At 34.9% G+C, this 26,298-nt stretch overlaps 1 protein-coding gene across 2 annotated transcripts; it reads left to right on the forward strand.

Moving 5' to 3' along the window:
* The first annotated feature begins 3,755 nt into the window (after positions 1-3,755).
* Depdc1 (DEP domain containing 1) lies at positions 3,756-26,011 on the forward strand. Of its 2 annotated transcripts, XM_051165691.1 has the most exons (12): positions 3,756-3,899; positions 6,988-7,253; positions 12,505-12,661; positions 13,699-13,820; positions 14,201-14,331; positions 15,048-15,095; positions 17,958-18,098; positions 19,598-20,428; positions 20,883-21,055; positions 23,418-23,594; positions 24,503-24,688; positions 25,323-26,011. In XM_051165691.1, the coding sequence occupies exons 1-12, from the start codon at positions 3,852-3,854 to the stop codon at positions 25,461-25,463; spliced, it is 2,421 nt and encodes an 806-aa protein (XP_051021648.1). In that variant the 5' UTR covers positions 3,756-3,851; the 3' UTR covers positions 25,464-26,011. The 2 variants fall into 2 exon arrangements, with proteins under 2 accessions (XP_051021648.1, XP_051021649.1); XM_051165692.1 differs by lacking the exon at positions 19,598-20,428 and having other exon boundaries at positions 3,780-3,899.
* Positions 26,012-26,298: the final 287 nt, after the last annotated feature.

The following is a 26,298-nucleotide window of genomic DNA, read 5'->3' on the forward strand; positions in this document are numbered from 1 at the left end:
TGTATTATGGCCAATTGCCTAATGCTCCTGTGGCCATGATCTCTGTCATGACAGACTATACATCCAAACTATGAAAAAATATAAATGCTTCTGTAAGTTGATCTTATCAGGTATTTTGCAAAGATATGAAGAAAACTAACTAATAGAGATCATTGGCCAGGAAAAAACTGTGTAAAACATATTTTTAATTTAAGCAAAATCTCTGGAACTCATAGAGCTATAAAACAGGATTAATTTTGGTATTATCCTAATCTTAGCCAAAGATATGAGAACATTGATAAAACTTTTGAGAAATCGCATTTTAAAAAAACTCATTGAGCAAATAAAATTTTAAAAAAATGCATTTGGAGAAAAGACATACATTTTAGATTAAAGAAATGCATATAATCTAAACAACAAAAAATACACATTCAGAACTATCATTTTCCAACTACTGAAAACTATGCACAAGGAAAGATCATTGAAGGAGCTCAAAACAAATGCTGTGCCACGTCTAGGGAAACATCTACCCAGATGATTACAGCTGCCTCACTGAGTCAGAAGGAAGTGAGATAATATTTATACAGTCCTGAGGAAAAAAATCATTTCAGCCTAGAACTTTATACTCACAGAAAACCTCTTTTAGAAATGAAGATGAAATATTCCCAAGTAGGGGTAAATACATTTTTAAAAAGGTAAACAGAAACATCGAATGTCTCTGTATATATATAATAGGCTCTTCTTGTCCTCAACACTTCTGTAAAATTCATTTGATCTCTGAAAACAAGAATTAAAATAGTATCTTGTCTGCAATTTATGTCTATATTATTTATATAGATTATTTATACATTTTTATATAATATAAATGCATACTATAACAAAAAGAGGAATAATAAGGGGAATTGTCTGGTAGGAAATTCACTAGATGCTTTATGAAGAATAAACTATAGAAAGCTAAAACTAGACATAAAGGTCTCCATGCATACGGAAGCCATCTAGAAAAAAGTGATTATCAAAATCAGAATCAAGATTAACAGGAAGAGAAAGTGAAACTCTAAGCAGGAAAGTAACCTAAACTGTAATGCTTTGCCTGCACAAATTCATATCATTCTTCCTTTCTTTTAACAGCACATTAGCTATATTGAAATTTCCTACATATTCCATCCCAGCATGGCTTCACGATTCTGTTTAATCTCCTCATTAAGCACTCTTTCTCCATGTGGCTTATTCTAAATCATAATAAGCTCTGATGTTTCCTTCTTAAGCAAACCCCCACCAAAAAGAAAGTCTTCATGGCTTTTGTGTACATTCCACATAGTTCATGAAGGTTTTCATAGTGATTAATTAAATATGCCATCCATTTATTTACTTCACAACTTACATAAAATCTGAGTGTATACCCAGTGTAAATTTAGGACAATTGAAAGAAAAACTTCTAAAAGAGACAAATTTTTGTGTAGAGTAAACCTTTACAGACCCAGTCATCCCAGATTGATGTCCTTCCAAGTTTCCAATAAATCCTCTTTTCATTAAGCTAAGAAAGCAGTAAATGATAACAGGCCATATACAATATAAATACAAATATAAGTGTATTTATATAAGTATATATGTGTGTGTATACATATGTATGTATGTTAATATATGTGTATATATAATAAGTGCTCATGGCCAAGTGTAAAAGAAGTAGAAGCTCAAAGAAAATCTGTGTATTGCAAATAAATGTGGACAAGAAAACAGACACTGTGAAATTATAAATAAATGTGAACTACTTTGTGAGAGAATGTTCCTTTTTTTTTTTTTTTTTTTTTTGAATTTCTATCTTATAGGATAATTTCCAGACTTTTCTCTGGTCTTTTCTCATCTACAACAACAAATCTTTCATAAAGTTCTCACAACTCTGTGCAAATTCTTTCTATGTCATTGTTATATGTAGATAAAGAAGGTGATAGGTAGAAAAACACTACAGGTGGAAGAGCAAGTCAAACAAATTTTTACTGAGATGTGAACTCACCTCACATGCGTACCCTATCTTGGGCCTATAATAATGGTATAACTAAAGACAACAGGTTTTGGGGGTGGTTGGAGGCTGCCTGGTGGTTATTTGTTTCGGGGGGAACAAGGTTCCTCTGTGTGGCCTTGGCTGTCCTGGAACTCACTCGTAGACCAGATTGTCCTCAAACTCAGAGATCTGCCTACCTCTGCCTCCCAAGTGCTAGGATTTAAGGCATGGACCTGTCAAAGCAACTAATTTTTAAATAGCAATAAACGTAAAACATAAAAATCCTATTAAGTAAGGCAAAATACAGACATTTGGTTATATGAATATTTTTCATTTGCACTGTCTGAAATTCATTAATGAATTTCACTCCCTGCAGATGACCTCTGACTAGACAAACTTGAAAGCTAATTAAAAAATATTTGTATTACAGCTTAAAGGTAAATAGAATATCATATGACCCAAGGATCATATTTTCTACAGTCCTCAATTCTTTTACTTCTCCACTAGAGGAGAAAAGACAAAAGATTTCTTATGAAAAGCAAAAGCAGGTATAATGAAGATGTAAATGGAAATTATTTGATAGGAATAGATATATAGAAATAAAATAAAGATACATATTAACTATGGAATGAATTTATCAAAATGTATTAAGTGTACATGTATAAAATTAGGAATATCCAAAAAGAAGATATGCCAAAAAAGAGACTAAAACAAAGTAATATTAAGGTACTACAAAACCCAACCAAAACAAAAATTTTACATACTTCTTTGTTAGTTTTTCTATTGTTTTGATAAGACACCAAGACCAAGGCAACTTATAAAAGAAAGTTTATTTTTGATTTATGGTTTCAAAGGCTTAGAGTTTAATACTGTCATAGTTGGGAGCATGGTAGCAGGAAGACAGACAGGGTACTGGAACATTAGCTGAGAGCTGGCATCTTGGTTCCTAAGTAAGAACCAGAGAGACACTAGAAATTGGGCACAGGTCTTTTGAAAGTACAGTTAAGACAGAATTGTATACAATCAGCTGGAAGGAGTGACTGGGCACTCAAGTTAGAGTCCAGTGACCCTCCCCACCCATTTCTTCTCTGGGGGATGTCAACAAGAAGCCCAGCTGTGGTGATCTTTTGCAAGCCCACACAGCTGGTCTCAAGAAGATTGAAGTAGTTTAGCTCAGGATAGTCTGACTAAAGTAACGTCTCTCAGTTGTTGTGCTGAAAAATTCCTACGACCAAATAGTTACAGAATGGTGACAGTGTTCTTATTGCTTATTTTAAATTGCTTAATTGCTTATTAAAGTATGAAGTTTGAAATCTGGGAAGGAGTTCGGAGACTTTATGCACATCCCTCCAACTCTCAGTTCACCTTAGTTTCTGTCATTTGACAAATGATGCTTGTTGCAGATGCATTTTAAAAGACCCCAGTGGTGTTTTAAGTGTGGGGTTTAAACATAAGCAGGCATCTACTGATATCACAGTAGATTTTAAGGAAAACAAGTTTTATATCTTTCTCAAGTCCCACGGTGTGTGTACTTAGGAAGATCGGCTTATGCTCCACTGCAGTTCCTTATAAACCCTGCCTGGTTTATATTAGCACTGCTGAAAAGCCCCTAGAGTCAGGAAGAAAGAACCCCTTTGCGGTGGAGGCGCTGTAGACTCGCGGCATACCGCCCTGCTCACGTCACAGCGCCTTTCCTCCTCCCCGGCCTCCACCTCGCAGTATCATGTGATTCAATGACGCCTCCAATCAGCTTTGCTGCTAGATATTCAAATCAACAGCGCGGCAGTTGTTCAGAAACTAACACCCGGCTACAAGGATTCCTGCTACTGCGCTGTTTCCGCCGCTTCCATGGACTCAGCTCCGCACTGACCGCATGGAGGGTCAGGGTGCTCCTCTTGGGCCTTACCGGGCCACCAAGCTGGTAAGAGCGTGGAGGAGAGGGACCGGAGACCTAGGTTTCCCGAGGGACCCTGGAGGACCTGGGTGTATGAATGACTTAGGTTTCTTGAGAGTACTCACAGCTGCTAGATTCCATGAGGAGCCCGGGATCTGGTATCCAGGGGGACCCAAAGTGCCAAGATTTGTGTTGGGGGAAGCTAATGGCACATCTCCTGTCCTTGTCTTTGAGTTGCACTCCACTCTGGTCTCCGCTCAGATCCAAATGCAGTGCCCCAAAGCGGCACCACGTTCTGACTCTGCAAGACAGCTCCTCAGGTGTCTTTCTCCCCCCTGACTCTCAAATATCTGTCTTAGCCACTTTTTAAGTGTGATTTGCTGCCTCTCAAAATTAGAAATTCAAGTTTCAAGTCCGGAATCCCAGGTATGACACTTTGGTTTATTGACTCTGTAGAATTTGTAAGTAGCATTAGAAAAGATCCTAAACCCAAAGTAACTTTAGAAACGACTTTTAGCAGTCACTGGGGCTGTGTATTTAGATTTTTCTATCTTATGGAGTAGTATGCTTGTGGTTATGTGACATTAAGAGACTCCGGTAGCCTCAGCTTCCACATTGGTATAAAGGTACAACACATTCCTTCCTGAAGAGACTTACTAAAAATACATACTGTGTGTGAGAATGTGTGGTAACCTGTGGAATAAGAAGCCAGTTATCCTCTCACAAGTGTCTGTCCTGCTTTACCAATGTGGAAAACAAAGCTCAAAGAAGGAACTCTCCTAAAGCCATGTAAATGGTAAATGAAAGGACTAGAAAATGAACCTTTTTCTGGCATGGGGATCTTAACATATATTCTACTGCTCAACAAGAAGTTGGTTATGTTTATCAACATAAAAGATAAAAATTAGCTTTGCAATGTATCGCTATGAGGTAGCTCTGTCACATTAAAATTTTACTATCTTAGATAAAAGCAGCACAAGCACACTAAAAAAGTTGCCAAGTGCTCACAAATACTTCACACAAATGTCACCACAGGGTAAGTGTTAGTATAAGGATGTTGTACTACAGAGAAGGAAAAACAAACAAAGGTTAATAAACAAGAAGGAAAGCTTGAGCATATCCTAAATGTTTCGCTCCAGGACCTTGTCAATCTACCACATTTCAAAAATGCTCCGTGGTGTCTTTGAGTGCAGAGTCTCATGTCACTTTACTACTGTAGGCTCAGCACAGTGGGGAGTGAAGTTCAAAAAAGTTTCTTGAGTATAAGCAGTGGGAGGTTTGGTAAGAAAAGAGTGATAATTACTGTTTCTCAGCTGTAAGTTCAGGATTGTGATGCCAGGGTAAGACATGTGACACACTAGTAATATGATTAGTTGTCTGATAATGCAGTTAGTAAACTGATTTCTAACATCTTTATCTATTAAAAAGTGATGTATTCATTGTCTGCTACCTCCTTTATGTTCTATGGTTAATGTCACAAATCTAGACATTCGACTGATTTGAGGGCGGCTCAGAATAATTTTTTCACGTAAATATTCATAGGTTCATTAAATGTGCAATAAATTCATTTTACTAGTTTATCGTTTATCTATTCTATGTTCATTATAAGGCTCCATTTATTTATTCATTCATCTATTTATTTACTTATTTATTTTGAGGGAGGCCTTTCTATGTGCTCTAGGCTGTTCTGGTACTCACCATGCAGTTCAGGTTGGCCTTGTATCCACAGAGATCCACCAACCGTAGCCACCAAACACAGCACTAGAGGGATCTTCATAAGAGATGCTGAACTTAAGTACCTGGGATTAAAAGCACTTTGCCATTATAATTGCTGCATGCCAGAAGTTTTATTTGGCATAGTAATTGAATACAGATTCTAGCCTGAGTTGATTAGACCTAGTCTTTTGCGGCTGTTGTTTGTCCATTTGTTTGTTTGGGTTTTATTTTGTGATAAGAACCTAATGGCACTAGTTCTACTTTTATTTTTGAGGTAGGGTTTCACTAAATTGTTTAGGCTGGCTTTGAACTTTGTAGCACACAGGGCTTGAACATAACAACACTCATGCCTCGGCCTCTGGAATTACAGGCCTGCATTACCAGGCCCACTTAAACCTGTGTTTGAGTGTTTATGTTGATCGTTGAAATCAGCGGTTCTCAACCTATGGGTTATGACCTGTGAGGGTTGTTTTTCAGATCTCCTCCATATCATATATTTACATTACAATTCATAACAGTAGCAAAATTAGAATTATGAAGTAGCAATGAAGTAATTTTACGGTTGGGCATCCCCACAACATGAGGAACTATATATTAAAGGATTGTAGTATTGGGAAGGTTGAGAACCACAGATTTAGATATAGGATCTTGGTCAAGTTATCAATCTGTGCTTCTTTTTTCCTTATATGAAAAAATGAGATGATAATATCTTTTTTAAAAGATTTATTTTTATTATGTATACAGTGCTCTGGGTGCATGTGCACCTGCAGGCCAGAAGAAAGCATCAGATTACATTATACATGGTTGTGAGCCACCATATGGTTGCTGGGAGTTGAACTCAGGACCTCTGCAGGAGCAGTCAGTGCCCTTAACCTCTGAGCCATCTCTCCAGCCCCACATAATATCTTTATAAAACTGAGATTTATAATTAAATACCAAATATAAACATACTGTCTGGCATAAATGTTACCAGCAGATTATTGTTAGTTAAACTTTTAAAAAATTCTAATAGATAAAACTTTATCAAGGCCTAAGAAACAGGTACATTATAACTCTTTTCACTCCAAAGTTTCCTACGTGGGATGTCCAATGAATGTTTAGTAAAAAAGCCTATTACAAGAAAATATTGGCACTAGAATTACTAATAAGAAATCAGTGAGATATAAGATCTTATGTAGCACAGATAGGTGATTTTTTTTCTTCAAGAATTTTTACATTATTGTTAGCTTTGAAATAAAAGAAAATTTCATTCTCTAATTATTTTATTTATTCCTTTTCATTATTTTGAGAAAGGGCCTTATGTAGCCCAAACTAGTCTGGAATTTGCTGCATACCCAAATCAATGAGATTTCATTTTTGCTATAATGTTTTTTAAAAAGTATTTTTCTTCTCTTCACAGTGGAATGAAGTAACCACATCTTTTCGAGTAGGAATGCCTTTAAGAAAACATAGACAACATTTAAAAAAATATAGCAATTGTTTCACTGCAGGTGAAGCAGTAGATTGGCTTTATGATCTATTAAGAAGTAATAGTAATTTTGGTCCTGAAGTTACAAGACAACAGACTATTCAACTTTTGAGAAAATTTCTTAAGAATCATGTGATTGAAGATATCAAAGGTAGATGGGGATCGGAAAACCTTGATGACAACAACCAACTATTCAGGTATTGATTAGATATATCTTTACAAAACTTAATTACCTCTGCTCTCAGCATTCTACTAAAGAGAAATAGTCTTCCCTCATAAAGAGCCAACAGAATACTTATCCAATCTCAAGTGGTCATCTCTGAAATCACATACATACAATTAACTTTATATTGGATTGAGCAGGTTGTATCTATATATTTAGAATATGTATATACATGAATTTGAGAGAGCAAGGAGGGGTTCATGGGAAAGACTGGAGGAAAGAAAGAGAAGGGGAAATCATAATTAAATTTTAATTTGAAAAGTAAAAAGTAAACATAAAAAAGCAGAATTTACAATGTTGCTGTTGCTCCACGTTTGCTATAGTTTTACTGCAATAGCAGCTTCTTACAGAGAAGTAAAGTTTTCTTTAGAAAGGTATTTCTCCTTTTTTTCTCTTTTATTGAAAATAGATTTTTTTTCTTATAATATATTCTGATTATGGGTTCTTCTGCCCCAACCCCTCCCACTTTCTCCACACCTCCAATCCTACACAGATCTGTACCCCTTCTTAGAAAACAAACAGGTATCTAAGAAATAGTAATAAAATAAGATAAATAAGGAACAAATAAATTGGAATATGGTAAAACAACCAAACAAGAAAAACAGCAAGAAAAAAACACAAGAAACATGTAGATGCAGAGACACACATTCACATACTCAGGAATCCCATAGAAATACAAAATTGAAAGCCATAATATATAGCTTAGGTAAAGGACGTGTAAGGCAGAAAAACAAAACAAAGCAATCTTGATTTAACATTTTGAGACAAAGAACCTACAAAGATACCATTGAGTTCATTTTATGTTGACCATCTACTGCTAGTCACAGGGCCTACCCTTAAGAGTGTTTACCCAGGGAGATTTCCTTGTAGAAAACTGATTTTTCATGTTCAAGGGGCTATCAGTTGGAGATAGTTTCTGGGTTAGTGATGGGTGAGTGTCTACTTCTTTCAGCTCCAGGACTCATCTGGTGCAGACCCTGTACATTTTGGTTTTTGGGAATCCATATGTGCCAGCTCTGTTACGTCTAGAAGACCTTGATTTCTTGTTCTTCTCTACTCCACCTAACTCTTCAGACCTGACGGGAGGGATTTGATGAGACATCCCATTTATGACTGAGTGTGTGAAGATCTCTCACTCTCTGCATAATGTCTGACTGTCTGGGTCTTTGTATATTGTTCCTATCTACTGCAGGAGAAAGGTTCTCTGATGATGGCCAAGCATGGCACCAAATTATGAAAATAGCAGGATGTCATGTCATTTTATTGCTACATGTTGTTGTTTTGTTTTGTTTTAAAACAGTAGTATTTTTGTTTTACACTAGGTTTATCTAGTCTCAGGTTCTTAGTCACCCAAGCAGTGTTAGGTATGGGTTTCCGTCTCATGGAGTGTGCCTTAATTCAAATCAGGTGTTGGTTAGTTATCTCTACAAGCTTTGTGCCACCATTGCACTAGCATATCTTATGGGCAGCACACCATTGCAGATCAAAGGGTTTGTGGCTAGGTTGGTGTTTACATTTCTCTTTTGGTAGTGTACAGAGTACCTTCCTGTACTAAAGATGCTCTGTGCTCATAAAGGCTCTATGTAGACACCAGCTCAACTTCTTCATATTTAATGAGTTGTATTGATCTTTTCTTCAGCAGTAAGGCCTTAACATCAGTTTGTGAAGAGCCACCAGTAGTCTTGGCAACAATCTGGATTGTTCAGGGTTCTTATGGATCCTTTTTTGGGCTAATAACTCAGTTAGGTGTAATCCACTCCTGGTACTGTAAGCTTCATTTGTTGATAAGAGATGCCCACTTGGGGATCTATCTCAGTGGTTATTTGGTGATTTTATTTAGATTGTCTTCATACATGTGTGTAATGTAGGAGGTTTCTAATATATTAAATTTCCATATGACCCTTCAAATAACCCTTAGTTTTAAATGTTCCTCCCCAGATTCCCTTGCTTGTCCCCTTTTCCATCCTTTCCCATTTGATCCTTTCTTTCCAGTCCCTACTGCCACCACACTTGTCCATCCACAGCTAGCTATTCTGTTTTCCCTTCCTTGGGAGATCTGTCCCTCCACCTTAGCCCTCTCTTCTCAAGCTCTGTGGTTCTATGGGTTATAGCTTGATATCAATGACTTAACAGCTAACATCCACATGTAAGTGAATATATAACCATATTTGTCTTTGGGACTGGAATACTTCACTCAAGATAATTGTTTTTCTAGCTCCATTCACTTATTTTCAAATTTCATGATTCCCCCCCTCCCCAACATATTTTTTTTTGGGGGGGGGGATGGACTTCTTGATACTTTATTTTCATTTTTTTGTATAAAAAAAATTGAGAATAATTTACATGTAATTTTCCTCATCAACATAGAGCATGGAATAGAATTATTTGGTTGTCTATATTATTGTATTTATGCTGTCAAGTGGCTGCTTTTTGGCTGCCCCTTTTACCTAGACAGAGGCTAGTCCCAATTTTCTTGAGTTATATGAATACAGGTCTTATCCTTGGCTTTTCTTCCCATTTACTATGTAATGCACAAAAAAGTATCTAAGTGTGTGCATTCATCTATATTTTTGCTCACTAGATATAAGGAAGAAAATACCTCCTTTGTTTGGTGTAATGTAGTAAAGACAAACGAGGAAGCATAAAATGGTTTTAAACACAGCAACTATCGCGGCAGCAAAACAAACAAAGTGCTGCAATAAATTAAAACCCAAAACTAATTTTTTCTCCCCTACCCCTTTTTTTAACAGCTGAGTAAATATATCATGTTTTCTTTATCCATTCATCCATTGACAGACATCTAGGCTGTTATGAATAAAGCAGCAATGAACATGGTTAAGCAAGTATCTCTATAATAGGATGTAGTGAACTTGGGTATATGCCCAAGAGTGGTGTATCTGGATCTTAAGCTGGATTGATTTCCATCTTCCTGGGGAACTGGCACAGTGACTTCTGTAGTGCTTGTACAAGTTTTCACTCCTACCAGCAGATGAGTGTTTCCCTTACTCCACATCCTTGTCAGCATGAGTTGTTACTTGTTTTATTGACCTTGGTCATTCTGACTGCTGCAAGATAAGATCTTAGGATTTGCATTTATTTCTATGATGATGGAGGATATTGAACTTGAACATCTATTTAACATCTTAACCATTTGAGTTTCTGCCTTAAGAATTCTCTGTTTAAGAGAATTCTCAACAGAGGAATATGAAATGGCCGAGAAACACTTAAAGAAATGCTCGTCCTCATTAGTCATCCGAGAAATGCAAATCAAAACGACACTGAGATTCCATCTTACATCCATCAGAATGGCTAAGATCAAAAACTCAATGACACCACATGCTTGCGAGGCTCTGGAGAAAGAGGAACACTCCTTCATTGCTGGTGGGAATGCAAACTAGTACAGCCACTTTGGAAATCTATCTGGTGCTATCTCAGAAAAATGGGAATAGGGCTTCCTCAGAACCCAGTTATTCCACTCCTTGGAATATACCCAGAAAATGCCCTACCACACTACAGGGACATATGCTCAACCATGTTCATAGCTGCTTTATTCATAATAGCCAGATCATGGAAACAGCCTAAGTGTCCCTCAGTGGAAGAATGGACTAAGAAACTGTGGTACATTTACACTATGGAATACTACTCAGCTATTAAAAACAAGGAATTCCCAAAATTTGTGGACAAATGGATTGATCTAGAAATTATCATAATGAGGAGTTCACCCAGAAGCAAAAAGAGACAAACGGTATATACTCACTTATATCGAGACACTAGTCCAAGGGATATGTCCCATGAAAAACTTTACTCACCAGGAAAGTGGGTCAGAGGAGAGGACATCCTATTGAGACTTTAGGAGAGAGTAACATGGAAGAATGGAGAGGGAGATCTGACTCTCACACGGACTCTGGTGCCTCTTTTCTGACCACGTCCCCTGGATGGGGAGGCCTGGCCGCACTCAGAGGAAGGATAGCAGGCTACCAAGAAGAGACTTGATACTCTAAGAGCATATATAGGGGAGGAGGTCTCCCTCAATCACAGACATAGGGGAAGGGAGAAGGGGAGAAGTGGGAGGGAGGGAGGAATAGAAAGATACAAGGGAAGGGCTAACAATTGAGATGTAATATGAATAAATTAATAAAAAAAGAAAGAAAAAACATAATTCTCTGTTTAAATCTGTATCCCATTTTTTAATTGGGTTATTTCCTTGACTTCTAATTCTCTTTTAGTTCTTTCTATATTTTGGACATTAGCTCTGTATCAGATATGTATTTGGTAAAAATCTCTTTCTGTTTTGTAGCTTTGTGCTTAGTCAAAATGATGGTGTTCTTTGTGATACAGAAGATTTTCAGTTTTATGAAGTCTCATTAGTTTTTGTTCTTAGCGCATATGTTTTTGGTATTCTACTTAGAAAGTCTTTTTGTGTCAGAGTTCAAGGATATTCTTCTATTAGAGTCAGTGTATCTAGTTCTATAACTGTCTATTTCATTACCCTTCCTTGAGAGATCTATACTTCCCCACTGTTTCCTTACTCTCTACTTTCTTTCTGTCTCTCATAAATAAGAGAGGCTTCTGAAGAATAATAAGGAATGACATAAGATAATGTAATATAATGTAATATGATAAAAAACTAACAAATCAGAGTTGGACAAAACAAGCAGACAGAAAAGAGCCCAAGAAAAGACAGACAAATCAGAGACCTTCTCATTTGCACACTCAGGAATCTTATAAAATCTCTTACCTGGAAGTCATAAGGTATATGCAGAAGACCTGGTGCAGGCTTTGTGCATGCTACCTCATTCTAATTATTTCACTTTTTTATATTTCTTAGTAATGTTCTATGTATAAATGTACCACATTTTTTATATGTTCATCTATTGATGGACATTTAGATTATTTATAATTTCTCGGGTATTATGAACTAGAGTAATAAATATAGTTGAACAAGTATCTCTAGGGTATTTATGTAAGCATTACTTCTTCAACCAAATTAGTCCTGATTGTAACCCTGTGCTGTGCATAAGCAAAACTGAAATGTGTATCACATACTAAAGAAATCAAGAAACTACTAAAATACTTTACAGGTTTAATGGTAATATTGGTTTATCCAGAATCTTAGTTACTTGGTAATGTAAGTAAGTCAGATTCTTTGTATGACTTTTAAAATATACTCTAAAAGTTTATTTTGTTATAACATCCTAGTTAACTCCGTATTATTTTTAAACCAGATTTCCTGCAACTTCTCCACTTAAAACTCTTCCACAAAGACATACAGAAACCAGGAAAACCAACACAGACTTCTTTTCCAAAGATAAAGATGGTATTTTTAAATTACGAAACTTATCTCGTAAAACTCCCAAGAAGTGTGGATTACATTTCTCTCAGGTAAGATATTATTTTATTAACCGGTAATTTAAATAGCATTACTATGTGTTTGATAGTAATATCATTAAAAGTAAGTGATGCTTTATAATATTTGAACCCAGTACTGACATCTCCTAAGTTACAATCTTAATAAATAAATAAATAAATAAATAAATAAATAAATAAATAAATAATAGAATTATGTGTGAATGTGTTTGAAACCTGTAGAAACAGTTGGAAAACAATATAATACAGAATACGAGGCATTCTTGAAAAGGCTTTTTGTAATTTAATATTTTGTCATTTGTTATTCTTCCTATTTGATGTATTAATCAGATTTCCACTCAGTCTCCAAGTAGGCAAATTAAACCTCAGATTTCAAAGTTTCAGCTCATACTCTTTAGTCTCTGTTCCTTTTGTTCCTATAATAACACACTGTAATCATAATAGAAGCATGGGCGGGAGGACGCTACTTATGGAAACAGGAAGGTGAGAGAAGGAAGTGTCTTGGTTTGGGATCCCAATAGCTCCCCAGCAGCAGCTGTGTATGCTTCAGTGTCTTTCCATGAGGCCTTGGTTGCTTCTTGGAGATGCCACCGCCCACTAGGACCAGGTTAGAGACTAATAACTTCAATGTGGATTGTTTGCAGCATAGTGATCTAAGTGATCATAAGTGATCTAAGCCATAGAATTGTATAACTCTTCAACTCATCTCTGTCACTAGACTTTTATAATAATAACCAAACTATAAGGTGCTTAGACATGAAGTATGTGTTGGAAATGTTGCAAAATGAAAAAATATGTGTCCCGTTATGTTTCAGACACTTTGTAATACCATAGTAGACATTGACTAATTAAACTACTAAGTATAAAAAACCCCACTTCAATAAATAGAGATCCATTAAGAAAGACACCCAATGTTAACATACACACACACACACACACACACACACACACACACACACACACACACACACACACAATCTGTGTTAAAAGAGTTCAGCATTCCTATAGTTTGAGTATAGACTGTAACAAACCAAGGCAATTTTTTTCTTCAGGAAAATACAGAAAAGAGAAATCATGAAAGAATAATCAGTGAAGATCAAGAAAATGCAGCTGACAACAGAGAAATAAGCCAGGAAGATGTTGAAGAAGTTTGGAGATGCATTGTTATGATCTAGTAAGACAAAAATTAAGCTATAATAATGATTCTGAAGTATGTGGGTTATTAATTTGATTTTTCACTCAAATATGCACACAAATAAAAACATTACCTTTCAAAGCTTAGAATTTAAATATATATATTTTTTTAGTAATTGCCTTTGGTACAAATTTTACCTTTTTAATTAAAGACATCAGTGTAGTTTGGGATTTTTATTGGATTCCTCTGAATTTTGTTGATAAGTATATATGTAAAAGTGGATACTAAATAGAAACTTTGAATTTTTGTTAAGAGAAAAATTAAGTACTCCAGTGGCTTTGTGTGTTGCCAGTCATGCACACTTTATACTCTTCCTCTTATTTTATAAAGAAAAAATTGTTCATATGCTTCTTTTTTAGCCTGCAAACCATTTTAGGTATGCCATCCATAGAGGAACTCATAAACCCAAACAAAATAATCCCTCAATATATAATGTACAACATGGCCAATACGAGTCAACATGGAGTGACCGTACTACAAGACAAATCAGGTGGGTTTTTTTTTTTTTTTAATTGTGGAATATTTTCAAATTGGTAACCAAAGCTGTGTTTACAGGGCAGTGTAGAGATCTACACATAGAAAGTAGAACCCTTACAGAGGGCACATTCATTTAGCAATAATGATGGAATTTTTAAAAGTAAGTATTATTCATGTTATCATAAAAAAATTAGTTGCTAAAGTGAATTAATGCCTGACTTTTAAAAAATGACAGTGATAAGCATCCAAATTATAGAAAATAAAAACTATTATTAACAGTACTTGTGTTAAGGGCCTAAATGTGCTGGATATCTTGCTAAAGATTTAGTGATGACCAAGCTGGATATGGTACCAACTTCTATATGTGAAGTAGGCTTCAAGCTAAAAGTACCCTGATATTCAGCATAGTTAATTTCAGTGATAGGCTTCACCTAAATCAGTGGTGGTCATGTAGCATAGAACTAAAATGGGACTAGAGAGAAGTAGTGGAGTAGATAAGGATGAAATTAGCTTATATTTAAACAATCCCTTTCTAGATAAATTAGTTCTTTGTTTTGGGTAGTTGCTCTCAAGTTCTTTATAACTTTTCCAATTATTTGTATTTTAAAATATTCAACTGTCCAGGCCAGAAGATAGCTAAGCTGGTAAATGCCCTTGGAACTATGCCAAATATATATAGTATCATAAAAACTGTATCACTTAATATACATTATTTGCTTTTTTTAAAAGAGGATCTTCCACACTGGGTATTATCTGCTATGAAGTGCCTAGCAAATTGTAAGTTAAACCACGAGTTTGTGTGAGTGGTGTGTGTGTGTGTGTGTGTGTGTGTGTGATAATATAAATGTGTATGTGTTTATTATATTGTTAATGAATAAATGAACAAGAATAAAAAATATTTAGGATGATGAGTCAAATGATAGTTAAATAGAATTGATTAAAAGCTCTTTGTTTTCAATGCAAAAAGGACTTTGTAATTAGAATCTGTCATTTATGGTTCAGTTCAAATAAATCATAAATTTGTAAGCTTATAGAATTTGAAAAAGTCTTAGGTAAAATCTAAACTACAGTAATTGCTACAATGAGTCCCAAGGCATGATGGTGGTAGCTTAGAAGTAAAACAGCAGATGAGTGGAAGAGGATAAACCAGAAATGAAGTTCCATAAAGCCCATGTCCATCCTTTTCATGGTAGATTACTTAAAGAATGTGTTAGTGAGCATACACAGGGGGAGGAAACCCCCTCGGGAACAGTCATAGGGGAGGGGACTAAGGGGAGAATGAGAGGATACAAGGGATAGGATAACCATTGAGATGTAACAAGAATAAATTAGTAAAAAGTTAAAAAAAAGAAAAAAGAAAAAAAGAAAAAGCTATTTTGGTAATCTACAAAACAGTTTTTAGCATTTTATTGTTCCACCTTTCTATTTAGTAACCAGTGATGGAGACTTACAATGTAAGCCTCTGGTTCACATACAAAACTCTTACTGCTTTCAAAATAAATTTTAAAAATTTGCAAAGATGTGTGCTTTTAGGTTATCAAAAGATAGAATGTATTTTAAAAATTGTAGTAATAGGTGTGAGTTTTCAGTTATTATAAAATTAGTATATTTGAAATTTTAATGGGATTTTGTAAATGTTGAAGGTCATATTCTTTATTGTATATCAAAATGACAGAATCACAAAATAAATAGCCCTCACGTAAATACTTTTCAGAAACATTTTATCCATGGGACTAAGATGAAGAACCTGAGTTTAAGCTTAGACTTTTGAATATCGTTTTCTACTGTCCCTACCCAGTTGTCTTGCTCTCCTATGACTCGGGGTTAAAAGCACAGATAAGCATACCGGCAGATGTTTTTATCTGTCCATCTTTAGGGATTTGTATTTTCTCTCTCTTCCCAGTACATATTATAGGTAAATAATAACAATTATATAACTTCTTGGGTTTCAGTTAATAACAATGTGTTTAGCTAGAGTCTACAGCAGTAGGTCTCAACCTGTACAGTGCAAGCTCAATCTCCAAAACTATTTATGTTACAATTCATAACAGTAGCAAAATTATAGTCATGAAATAACAACTAAAATAGTTTTATGTTTGGGGAACACCACAACATGATGAACTGTATTAAAGGGTCACAACATTAGGGAGGAGGGTGGAGAACCACTGGTCTTTGGGAAGAATAATCTTGCAAATTAGTTTTAAGAATACTATCCACAACTTTTTATTTCTCAGAGTTGAAAATCAAGATTCTCAGAACCTTCTGTTAATGTAAAGAACCTACAACTTAAACATAAATTATCTAACTATAAATTGTTTTTTTTCTTTCTAATGAACCTATGTTTTCTGTCATAGAAAACTTACTAGTGATTACCTAATAGTCTACATATTAAGAATATTTCTTGGGACTGGAGAGATGGGTCAGTGGCTAAGAGCACTGGCTGCCCTTCAGAGGTCCTGAGTTCAGTTCCCAGCACCTGCATGGTGGCTCACAACCATCTATAATCCTCTGTCTGATACTCCCTTCTGTCATGCAGGCTTATATGCAAGTAGAGTGCTCATGTACATAAAATATATAAATACATCTACATTAGCTTTTAAACTACTATGTGTGTGATTTTCTTTTTCTTTAATCATTTTGCAGTATGTATGCTTACACTTCTAAAGCCATACAAAAAATTGGAAACAGAAAAACAAAAAACTATGTGGTTCAGGATAAAGGGGGTTTGGTAATAATGGCTGTAAAATATGAATGCATATTTCATTCACTAGGGAAATGTCCCCAAGTCTCCAATGTGGTTGAATTTTTTTTATGAACCATGTCCCTGAAGATTTTTATAGGGAAGAGTCCCAAATCAGAGTTTGGAGTCCACTAAATTAGAGACCCCAGAGCAAATATTTGTGAGGGAGTAAGTTCCTAACTTTCCCCTTATGGATTCTAGCCTATGTACAGAAGTTCTTTTATTTTTAATATGTCAACAATGATTAATCATCATGATTATTTCAATAGACTATTAAGTCTAAAGATATCAATGGAAAAATATTAAAATCATTAAGAATTTTTAAAGAATTTAATTTTAAAATTCATAAAAGTGTTGACATACAAAGAATGACTTAGAAGTATTTGTATCATTCAAGTGTTCTTGTCTTCACAAATAAGTTGCAACAAAATTTCATTAACATAATTGATGCTTGTTGCTTTATGTACAGTTTTCATATATTAAAATAATACTAAAAAAAATACTATCCAGAGGTTGCTTACAGTGATATCCAGTGAAAAGATGAGACATGGCTGCAGAGATGGCTCAGAGGTTAAGAACACTGGCTGCCATCTAAAGGGCCCAGGTTCAATTCTCAGCACCCACATGGTAGCTTATAACTGTCTGTAACTCCTGTTCGAGGGGTCCATGGCACCAGGTGGGTATGTGGTGCACATATATAAGCATGCATGCAAAATACTCATACACATAAAAAACAAATCTTTACAAAAGAGAGAGATGAATTGATGAGTTGCATGTATTGTAACATTGATTGTTATAAGCCATAGATTCCTTATAAGATATATGTTTAAGCTTATGTGCACTTTCAATTGTATTTAAATTAAAACATTTTGCCCATTTCTTTTGCCTGTGCTTCTTAGGGCCAAGAAATAATGATACCAATAATCTAACTTATGTTGGATTTGAACGTGATGTATTCAAAACAATTGCAGATTATTTTCTAGATCTTCCTGAGCCTCTACTTACATTTGAATATTATGAATTATTTGTGAACATTTTGGGTATGTATCAATTTTACTTATTATTTAAATTTATTCTGTTAAAGTACTTAAGTTTCCTTAAAGTTAAAAGTCTAAAAACATGGTAAAAATAAACGTGGTAGGCTACAAATTAGTTCAAAATTTAATAATACTATGGTTATACCAGTTCAAATGGTATGCTTCAACACCAGTTGCTCTGAAATCAACTGTCATATAGTTCTATCTAGTTCTGACACAGCTCCCTAGAGTTAGCCCTGACTCTATCAGATTTCAGATCCGTTAGGCTACCCTTATCCCTGGTGCTGGTGACAAGTAAGTTCCCTTCTCTTCCTACACTTATGCCCAACCAACCACCAATTAAAAGGTTTGTTTGAATTCCTCTATAATTTACTGATTCACTCAGGAAACCCTGAAAAGTAGTTATGTTTGTTATTTTGTTTTTAAAAAGATAGAATTCAGGGATAGACAAAGAGAAGAGAAGCACATGAAGAGAGTTGGGGTGGCACAGGGACTCTATACCCTCTCAGCCCTCTCAGGAGAGACACCCTGGAAAATCTGTGTATTCATCAACCCAAAGCTACCTTAGCTTCATTGTTTCAGAATTTTAAGTATGTTTATTAGCCAGATATGATTGTATGTTGATTAAGTTATCTTTCTTTTCTTTTTTTCTTTTCTCTTTTAAATCTTCTTATAAAAAATCAATCTCTATCTCTCTTCCCTTCCCAAGAGGTTGTTGGCTATCTCTGAGACACATTAGCACCAACTCACATATTGCAACAGCGCCTCTTAAATAACAAGACTGGCCACTCAGGAAATTCCAAGGATTTGGGAGTTCTCTGCCGGTAACCAAGTACAGAGACCCACTATAGGTGCAGTTGTCACTGGCCTTCATGTCCTGTTTTTGCCCACCTCTGCAGCCAACCAATCCATAGTTAAGAGTGGTTTGTTTTTAATATAGCTGTATAGAACTTTCAGGATGTTTTGTTTTCTTGTCATTATTTTCTAAATGATAAATATATACATAGTGGTTACTTCATATATATATTAAATAAATGCATAGATTGTATGTATGTGGTACACCATTTTATATAAGAGACTTAAATTTGCAGATTTTGTTCATGGGCATTGCTGGAACCAGTCTTCCAATAGACACTGACATGAATATATGTGTGTGTTGCTATATACATCTGTCTTATAATTAAAAGATTTCTAGTTCTTATAGGATTAAAAACAAATATTTTTGACTGAGTTCTGATTCAATCTTTTTAATTAGATCACTAAATTAATTTTAAATGATTTGTATCAAAAATGGAAATACCACTAGTCACTCTTGCATGTTTATAACTGAATGTTGCATGTGTCCTATTGAAGTGGCTTCCAAATTAAGCAACTGCTATGTGTTCCTACTAACAGTGTATATTATAGTGATGCTTTATGTTTTTTAACTTTACTATGTTTTGGTTTTATTTTTGTCCACCGTCTTGCAGTTGCATCTTAATTTTTGTCTCATTTTCTGGTAGTTGTTTGTGGCTACATCACAATTTCAGATAGAACAAGTGGGATACATAAAATCCAAGATGATCCACGGCCTTCAAGAATCCATCATTTAAGCAATCTGAATTCCTTCAGATCAACTGAGTGTCTTCTTCTCAGTCTGCTTTACAAAGACAAAAGCAGTGAAGAATTGGATTCTACTGAGAGACTGCAAAGAAGTGATCAAGGATTTCAAGAAAGACGTGCCAAGAAAACGCAGCTAGTTAATTTAAGAAACAGAAGAGCTAGTGCTAACGACATAATGGGAGGAAGCTGTCATAATTTAATAGGCTTAAGTAATGTGAATGCCCTGTCCTCTAACACCAAAGCAAGGTGCTCTTCTTTGGAAGGAATTGTAGATAGGCCAAGTGAGAAGAAGTACAGTAGCTTCTACCAGTCTGTTCTGAACACAGAAGAACAAAATAGTAAGCGATCTTTAGTGTCAGTGCCCAAACAGAAATCCCTATTTAATCTTCACTCAGAGGAAAACACTCAGCAGCCACACTGTATTGGTTTTAAAAGAACTTCTGCTTTGACTGTTCAAGACCAAGAAGAGTTATGTAATGGAAGATACAAATCCAAACAGCTTTGTAGATCTCAGAGTTTGCTCTTAAGAAGCAGTACAAGACAGAATAGTTATATCAATAAACCAGTGGCTGAAGTTATAATGAAACCAAATGTTGGACAAGGCAGTACAAGTGTGCAAAGTGAGCTTGGAGAGTCTAGTACCACAATCAATAAAAGACTGTGCAAAAGTGCAATAGAACTTTCAGAAAATTCTTTACCTCCAGCTGCTTCTGTGTTGACTGGCACACAAAGTAAGGCTGTTTTCAATGCATGCCATGTTAACTTTTAACATTTGCTAACACTGCTTGTACTCCTGGCTTTTTTCCCCTGAAACTGCTTTTTTTTTGTTTTTGTTTTTTTGTTTTGTTTTGTTTTGTTTTGTTTTTTTGTAAAGAAATTAATGTAAAAGACTTTGGTCATGATATAACCAACATTTAGTCTACCCTACTTGAAGCACTTAATTTCTTTTTCTTTAATTTTACTAATTCTGTGTCACTTTATTTATAATACTTATTTTAAACTTAAAAATAGGTCACAAAAAATAGTGATTGACTTACTATACTTTAATGTAGAAATTTGTAACCATAATTAAAAGAAAAATACTAAGATATTTTATTACCCTCATTATATAACTGTGTATTCTATTCATTTGAAACCTATTATCATTGATGATTTTTGGGGGGTGGGGGTGACTTTGCCTTCTAGGTTTGCTGCAACCTCATTTAGAGAGAGTTGCCATCAATGCTCTGCAGTTATGTTGTTTGTTACTTCCCCCACCAAATCGTAGAAAGCTTCAACTCTTAATGCGAATGATTTCTCGAATTAGTCAAAATGTTGATATGCCCAGACTTCATGAAGAAATAGGTACAAGATCATTGGTAAGTTGACTTTTTAAATATATTTTTTATTAATTCATTTACCTCTCCTCCCAACTTCATATCCTTGTTTTTAAATAACTACTTGAGGCCAATTAATGTTTCCCATATGTACATAGATATAGGGCCATTCACTGGAACATCATTAACCTAGCTGCGGCCACACTCCTAAAGAAAACTGACCCTCCCTCCCCTAATAGTCATCAGCTGTTAGAAGCTCCTCTGCTATAGATGGGGCTTATAAATCCCTCCACCTCTGTACTGGAATGTTGTTTGGTTTGACCTTGTACAGGTCTTGTACAGCCAACCATTGCTGTGAGTTCATGAGTTCATTAGCCCTGTCATATCCAGAAGGTCCTGTTTCATTTAAGTTCTCTCTGATCTCTGCCTCTTCCATGATGTTCCCTGAATCTTGGTGTGTGTGTGTTTGTATGCATGTGCATGTGTCTGTCTGTCTGTCTGGAGCTGTTTCTTATCATGGAAAGAGTAAACCCTGATTTATCAACTAAAAGAAGACCAAGCTATTTGAAAGTACTACTTAAGTGATATTTTAATGAGAAAATAAAATATAATTTTAATTACTTTAAAGAAAACAAAGCAACCCCAGAAAAGCAAAGCCATGTATACAAAGCACAGAATAGAGTTTAGTAAGTTGCAGTGGTAGACTATTCTGCCAACGTTAAGTTCTTAGTTTTTGTTTGTTTGTATGATTTATCAGTTCATTATTGATTTATTTTATGCCAAGTATTTGGAGTAAAAAGTTGGTTAATCTTTAAAACAAAAACAAAAAAAAACCTAAAAACGTGACCTTTGATACCAGAAAATAATGTTACACAATTCTTTGTGCTCAGGCTCTTATACTTTCATCATTTAGTAATCTTAGCAGAAAGCTTTGTTTTCTTCTCCATTTTGTACACCTCACAGTGATTGACCTAGTCAGTCATGTTATATCTCCTGTATCGATTCTGTCTGGTTGGGAGGGAAATGGATTTACAGGTACGGTTGAAACATAAGAGTACTACAACTCTTAGCCAGAGAGTGAGTAAACGACCAATATATAATCTGCCAAAGTGTTTCAGGGAATGTGGAAGTGGGGAAGTCATATCTGATGAGCTATGATAATAAGTCATTGAGGACAAGAATTTTTGAAGAAAAAAAACTGTTTCCAAGTAGTCCCAGATTCAGGCTCCTTGGAGAATGAGGATAGAAGGATTGATATACAGATATTAATAGGAAATGAATCTTTAAAATTCTTTCTCTCTCTTTCGTTGTTTCTCTTAAGAATTGTCACTTTTTAAACTCTGTCTTAAATATATAAAATGTTCTCATAATAAGCTTAGGAATTCTACTTAGCTGTTCTGCTCATCGCTGTGGGTAGTTCATTAACAATGACAGAATAGATTAAAAAGAAAATATTCTTGAATAATTATAACGTGATTGAAAAGGACAAGAATTTAGTAAGGGGTGGTGTTTGAAAAGGTGATAATTTTAGTTTTTTACTTTTTGGTTTTAAAGTTATTAGGGCACCAAATAAAAATTATCTAATAATTTTAGAAAGGTGAGCCTTATAAAGGAAAAGCAAGGCAGAAGATAGTTTTTTCAGTCATCCACATTGAGATAGTAGTTACAAATGTAAAAGGGTTTCTAAGAAGAATAGAGACAAGCTGAGAACTGAGCCAAGGAACTAAAGGGGAATATTTCAAGTCAATAAATATGTTCATCATCTATTATGTGCAAATATTTAAAATAGAATTAAAATTATAATTATTGTGTGTTACAGATATGGATTACATAGCTATGAGAGTAATGATTTTTAAGACAAAAATTTTTCCAGAGTTTCAAAATCCTTCTGATAGAAATGTAGATATATTTATTAAGTCACTGTCTAAACACTAGTTATCATTAACAGCTATTTTCTAGAGTTTTAAAGCACAAAGAGTGCTAATTTTACAACTTCTGCTGAATATGTATTCCATATGTTATATATTCTCCTAGCTTGTGGTTTTGTAGAATTAGTTTAATGTAATAAGTCTTTGTTCTCTGACAACTCTTGGCTGAGACTTATACCACTGTATTAATAGAAGCTGTACTATTAATCAAGTTATAAAAAAAATGAAAGAAAAACCTATTATATATAACCCATTGGAACTTTGTTAACAAAATACATAGCAAACACTTTTACTATACTGTGCTATAGTGTAATAAAATTTTATTTTCTTCCTAATTATAATACATTATTTCCATGTGTCCTAAACTGAAGGCTACTTATCACTTTATCCCCATGCATCATGTAATGAAAATTGGAAATTACTGAGATTGTCATTCATATGAAAACTTAGGTTCTTACATTGGTATCTTTTTGTAGATGATACATACTTTCTCTCGATGTGTGCTGTGTTGTGCTGAAGAAGTGGATCTTGATGAGCTTCTGGCTTCAAGATTAGTTTCTTTCCTAATGGATCATCATCAAGAAATTCTTCAAGTACCCATTTATTTGCAGAGTACAGTGGAGAAACATCTTGACTGCATTAGAAAGGGCCATGTAGGTATTTTGAGCCTAAAAATCTCTGCATTCATTATTTGCAAGTAAGAAATTCATTTGAAAGTAACCCCATTAAAAATGGGCACTTTTTTGTTCTCATAAACATCCTTTAAGTCAGAAATACATAGAGCCTGGAGATTCACACAGCACTGGGACTTTTCTTGGCCTTCCTTTATATTATCAGGAATATGAGTATTAAATTTCTTGCATACAACATTGAGCTTCAAATCCAATGTAAAAAAGAATCCCTCTACCTTCAATTAGAAAAAAAAATGTGATAAGGACTTTCTGTACATATGTGTGTGCATGTGGAGGCCAGAGATCAACTTCAGGAATCATCCTCCGGTATTCTCTAACTTGACTTTAAAATAAGGTCTCTCTGTGAACTTGGGGAAATTTGGCACATATAGTGGGGGGGGGGGGGTGCCATGGCTGCTCTGTGGGGGGAGGGGGTAATGAAGCAGGAAGGAGCAAGCTGCACTCATCTTCCTGTACCCTGAGGAGGAGAACATGAACATGGATTGGCTCTCCACAGAACCCGCCCATTCAACTCAAGGGCTAATGTCTTCTGGTTGACTGTGTAGTGTGCCTTAAAGGGGCAGCGTAGACTGACTGGCTGTCTTCAGGCATTTAATAAAGCCCCTGGCTGTTTGTGCCTGCCTGCAAATAGACACAACCTGAGTCTGCTGATTCCAAACTATATTTTGACTGGAAAAGTTGGAGGTTGTCTTATATGCCAGAAAATGCGGCCGCTTTTGTTTTTATTTGTTTGTTTGCTTGTTTTATAACACACTGAATATTTGATTGAGGCCAAAATGAAAGATACTAGATTCCACCAAAAATGTTCTATACAGGACAAATATGACCAGAATATACAGGTTTCGCTGTCTTCTTTTGTTCACTGACAGGTTAAAAATTGTGGAGATGGATTAGTTGTTCCTCTGGCAACATATTCTTACTGTAAGCAGATTAGTGCTAAAGAGTTTGATGAGCAGAAAATTTCAACTTCTCAAGCTGCAATTACAGAACTTTTGGAGAATATTATTAGAAGTAAAAGCTTGCCTCTAAAGGAGAAAAGAAGAAAACTGAGACAGGTGGGAGAATGTGCAACTTTTTTATCTTACAAATCTATGTAATCACTGATTCCTATTTCTAATAACGTTTGGAATAAAATTTTAATTTTTAGATATATAGATATATATTGTTTTCATTATATACCTAAAGTATATGAGTTCATATCTATTTGGTTTTACTCGATCTTAAATTGAAAATAATTACAATACTATTAATTGATTCTCTTTTATGTTACTGGTATTTTGTATAATTATATCTTGAATTAGCCCCGGAAAGCATTTGTAAAATCTGGATTATAATACCTATCTCTGAGTGATTCATCCCTACCACTATTTAGTACTTTTAACTCTAAAGCAAAATCCAATAGCCGTATGATTCTAGAAAGAACACAGCCTGAGAAACTCAAAAGAGAAGTAGAAGCTGCCCCAAGTCCATGTGGCCTTCGTAGGCATTACCAGTGAGAAACATTTGGGTTTAGGATGGGAATCAACAGAAAGAATCCTAGGGTTTTACCACTGACAGGAAGCTGAAGGATCTTCCAATATCCCCATCACAAATACAGAGAAAAGCAAGAGTCGGGTGAAAGAATACTTGATTAGCTTTGTCTAAAGAAATAATACTCAAGAGCTTCTAACTCTTCCCCTCATTTTTAAGTTTCAGAAGGAATACCCCTTGATATATCAGAAAAGGTTTCCTACTTCTGAGAGCGAAGCAGCACTTTTTGATGGCAAACCTACAATCAAGCAACCAATGCTGAATTTGAGAAACCCAAAGATTCACAGTCTGCGATACTAACTTAAAACTTCAGCAAATGAAGCCAGACATGAGGACATTTCTACTTAAAAGGAAATCCATTAAGATTATAGTTTCCCCTGAAAGGTCCTTATAAAAGAAGGTGCCACACAATCTTTTTTTCTGTGCAAGGCTGCTAAAGCTACTGGATCTCAGCTAAAAGTACCTAACAAAAAATGATACCAAATATTTTAATTAGAAACAATATTTTTTAATAGAATGACCTAGTAAGGCAATCAGTATAATCCAGATAAAATTGTGGTGCTTTTTAAAATGAAAATATGTGTGTGTGTTTATGGATATTAGCTAAATAATTGGTTGTTTAGGATTGCTTCTTTAAAGATTAAGAATGAAGAATATTGTACTCTTTTGTATAATCTTTTTATACTTATGATTTATTTAAAAGTGTATAAACACAGACTTGTTTGTATCTTTGTTTTTGTTTAGTGGAATTTGTTTTATTGGGGGACAAAGGGGGTAGTTTTGAGGATAAAGTCTCCCAGTCTGACCTCAGAGTCATATTCTGCTTGCCTTAAGCTCCTGTGTGGTAGGAATCCGTGTGTGCAGCACCATTCCTAGCTTATATGTGTGTCCTAAAAAACTGTTTGTGTAAGAGTTTTGTTTTCCCCTAAAAAATTATCCCAACTACTTCCATCTTTTTTCCAGAAATATGTTTTGAATCTTGACATTCATTATCTATTCTAATACTAAAATAGATGTATAATAGTTATACATGTGTCTTTCATTGTTCCTTAAATGTGGAAGATGTGATAAATAAAGTAACATTTCTTATCTTAAGACATTTACTTTTTTCAATTAAGGAAACTACATTTTTCAG

Source organism: Acomys russatus, chromosome 23 (assembly GCF_903995435.1).
Source record: "Acomys russatus chromosome 23, mAcoRus1.1, whole genome shotgun sequence".
NCBI lineage: Eukaryota > Metazoa > Chordata > Mammalia > Rodentia > Muridae > Acomys > Acomys russatus.

Coding starts and splice junctions, on each gene's coding strand:
- Depdc1 (XM_051165691.1), top strand. CDS start 3,852: ATGGAGGGTCAGGGTGCTCCTCTTGGGCCTTACCGGGCCACCAAGCTG. Junction 13,821..14,200: donor AGATGCATTGTTATGATCTA/GTAAGACAAAAA, acceptor CTTCTTTTTTAG/CCTGCAAACCATTTTAGGTA. Junction 14,332..15,047: donor CGTACTACAAGACAAATCAG/GTGGGTTTTTTT, acceptor TTTTTTTAAAAG/AGGATCTTCCACACTGGGTA.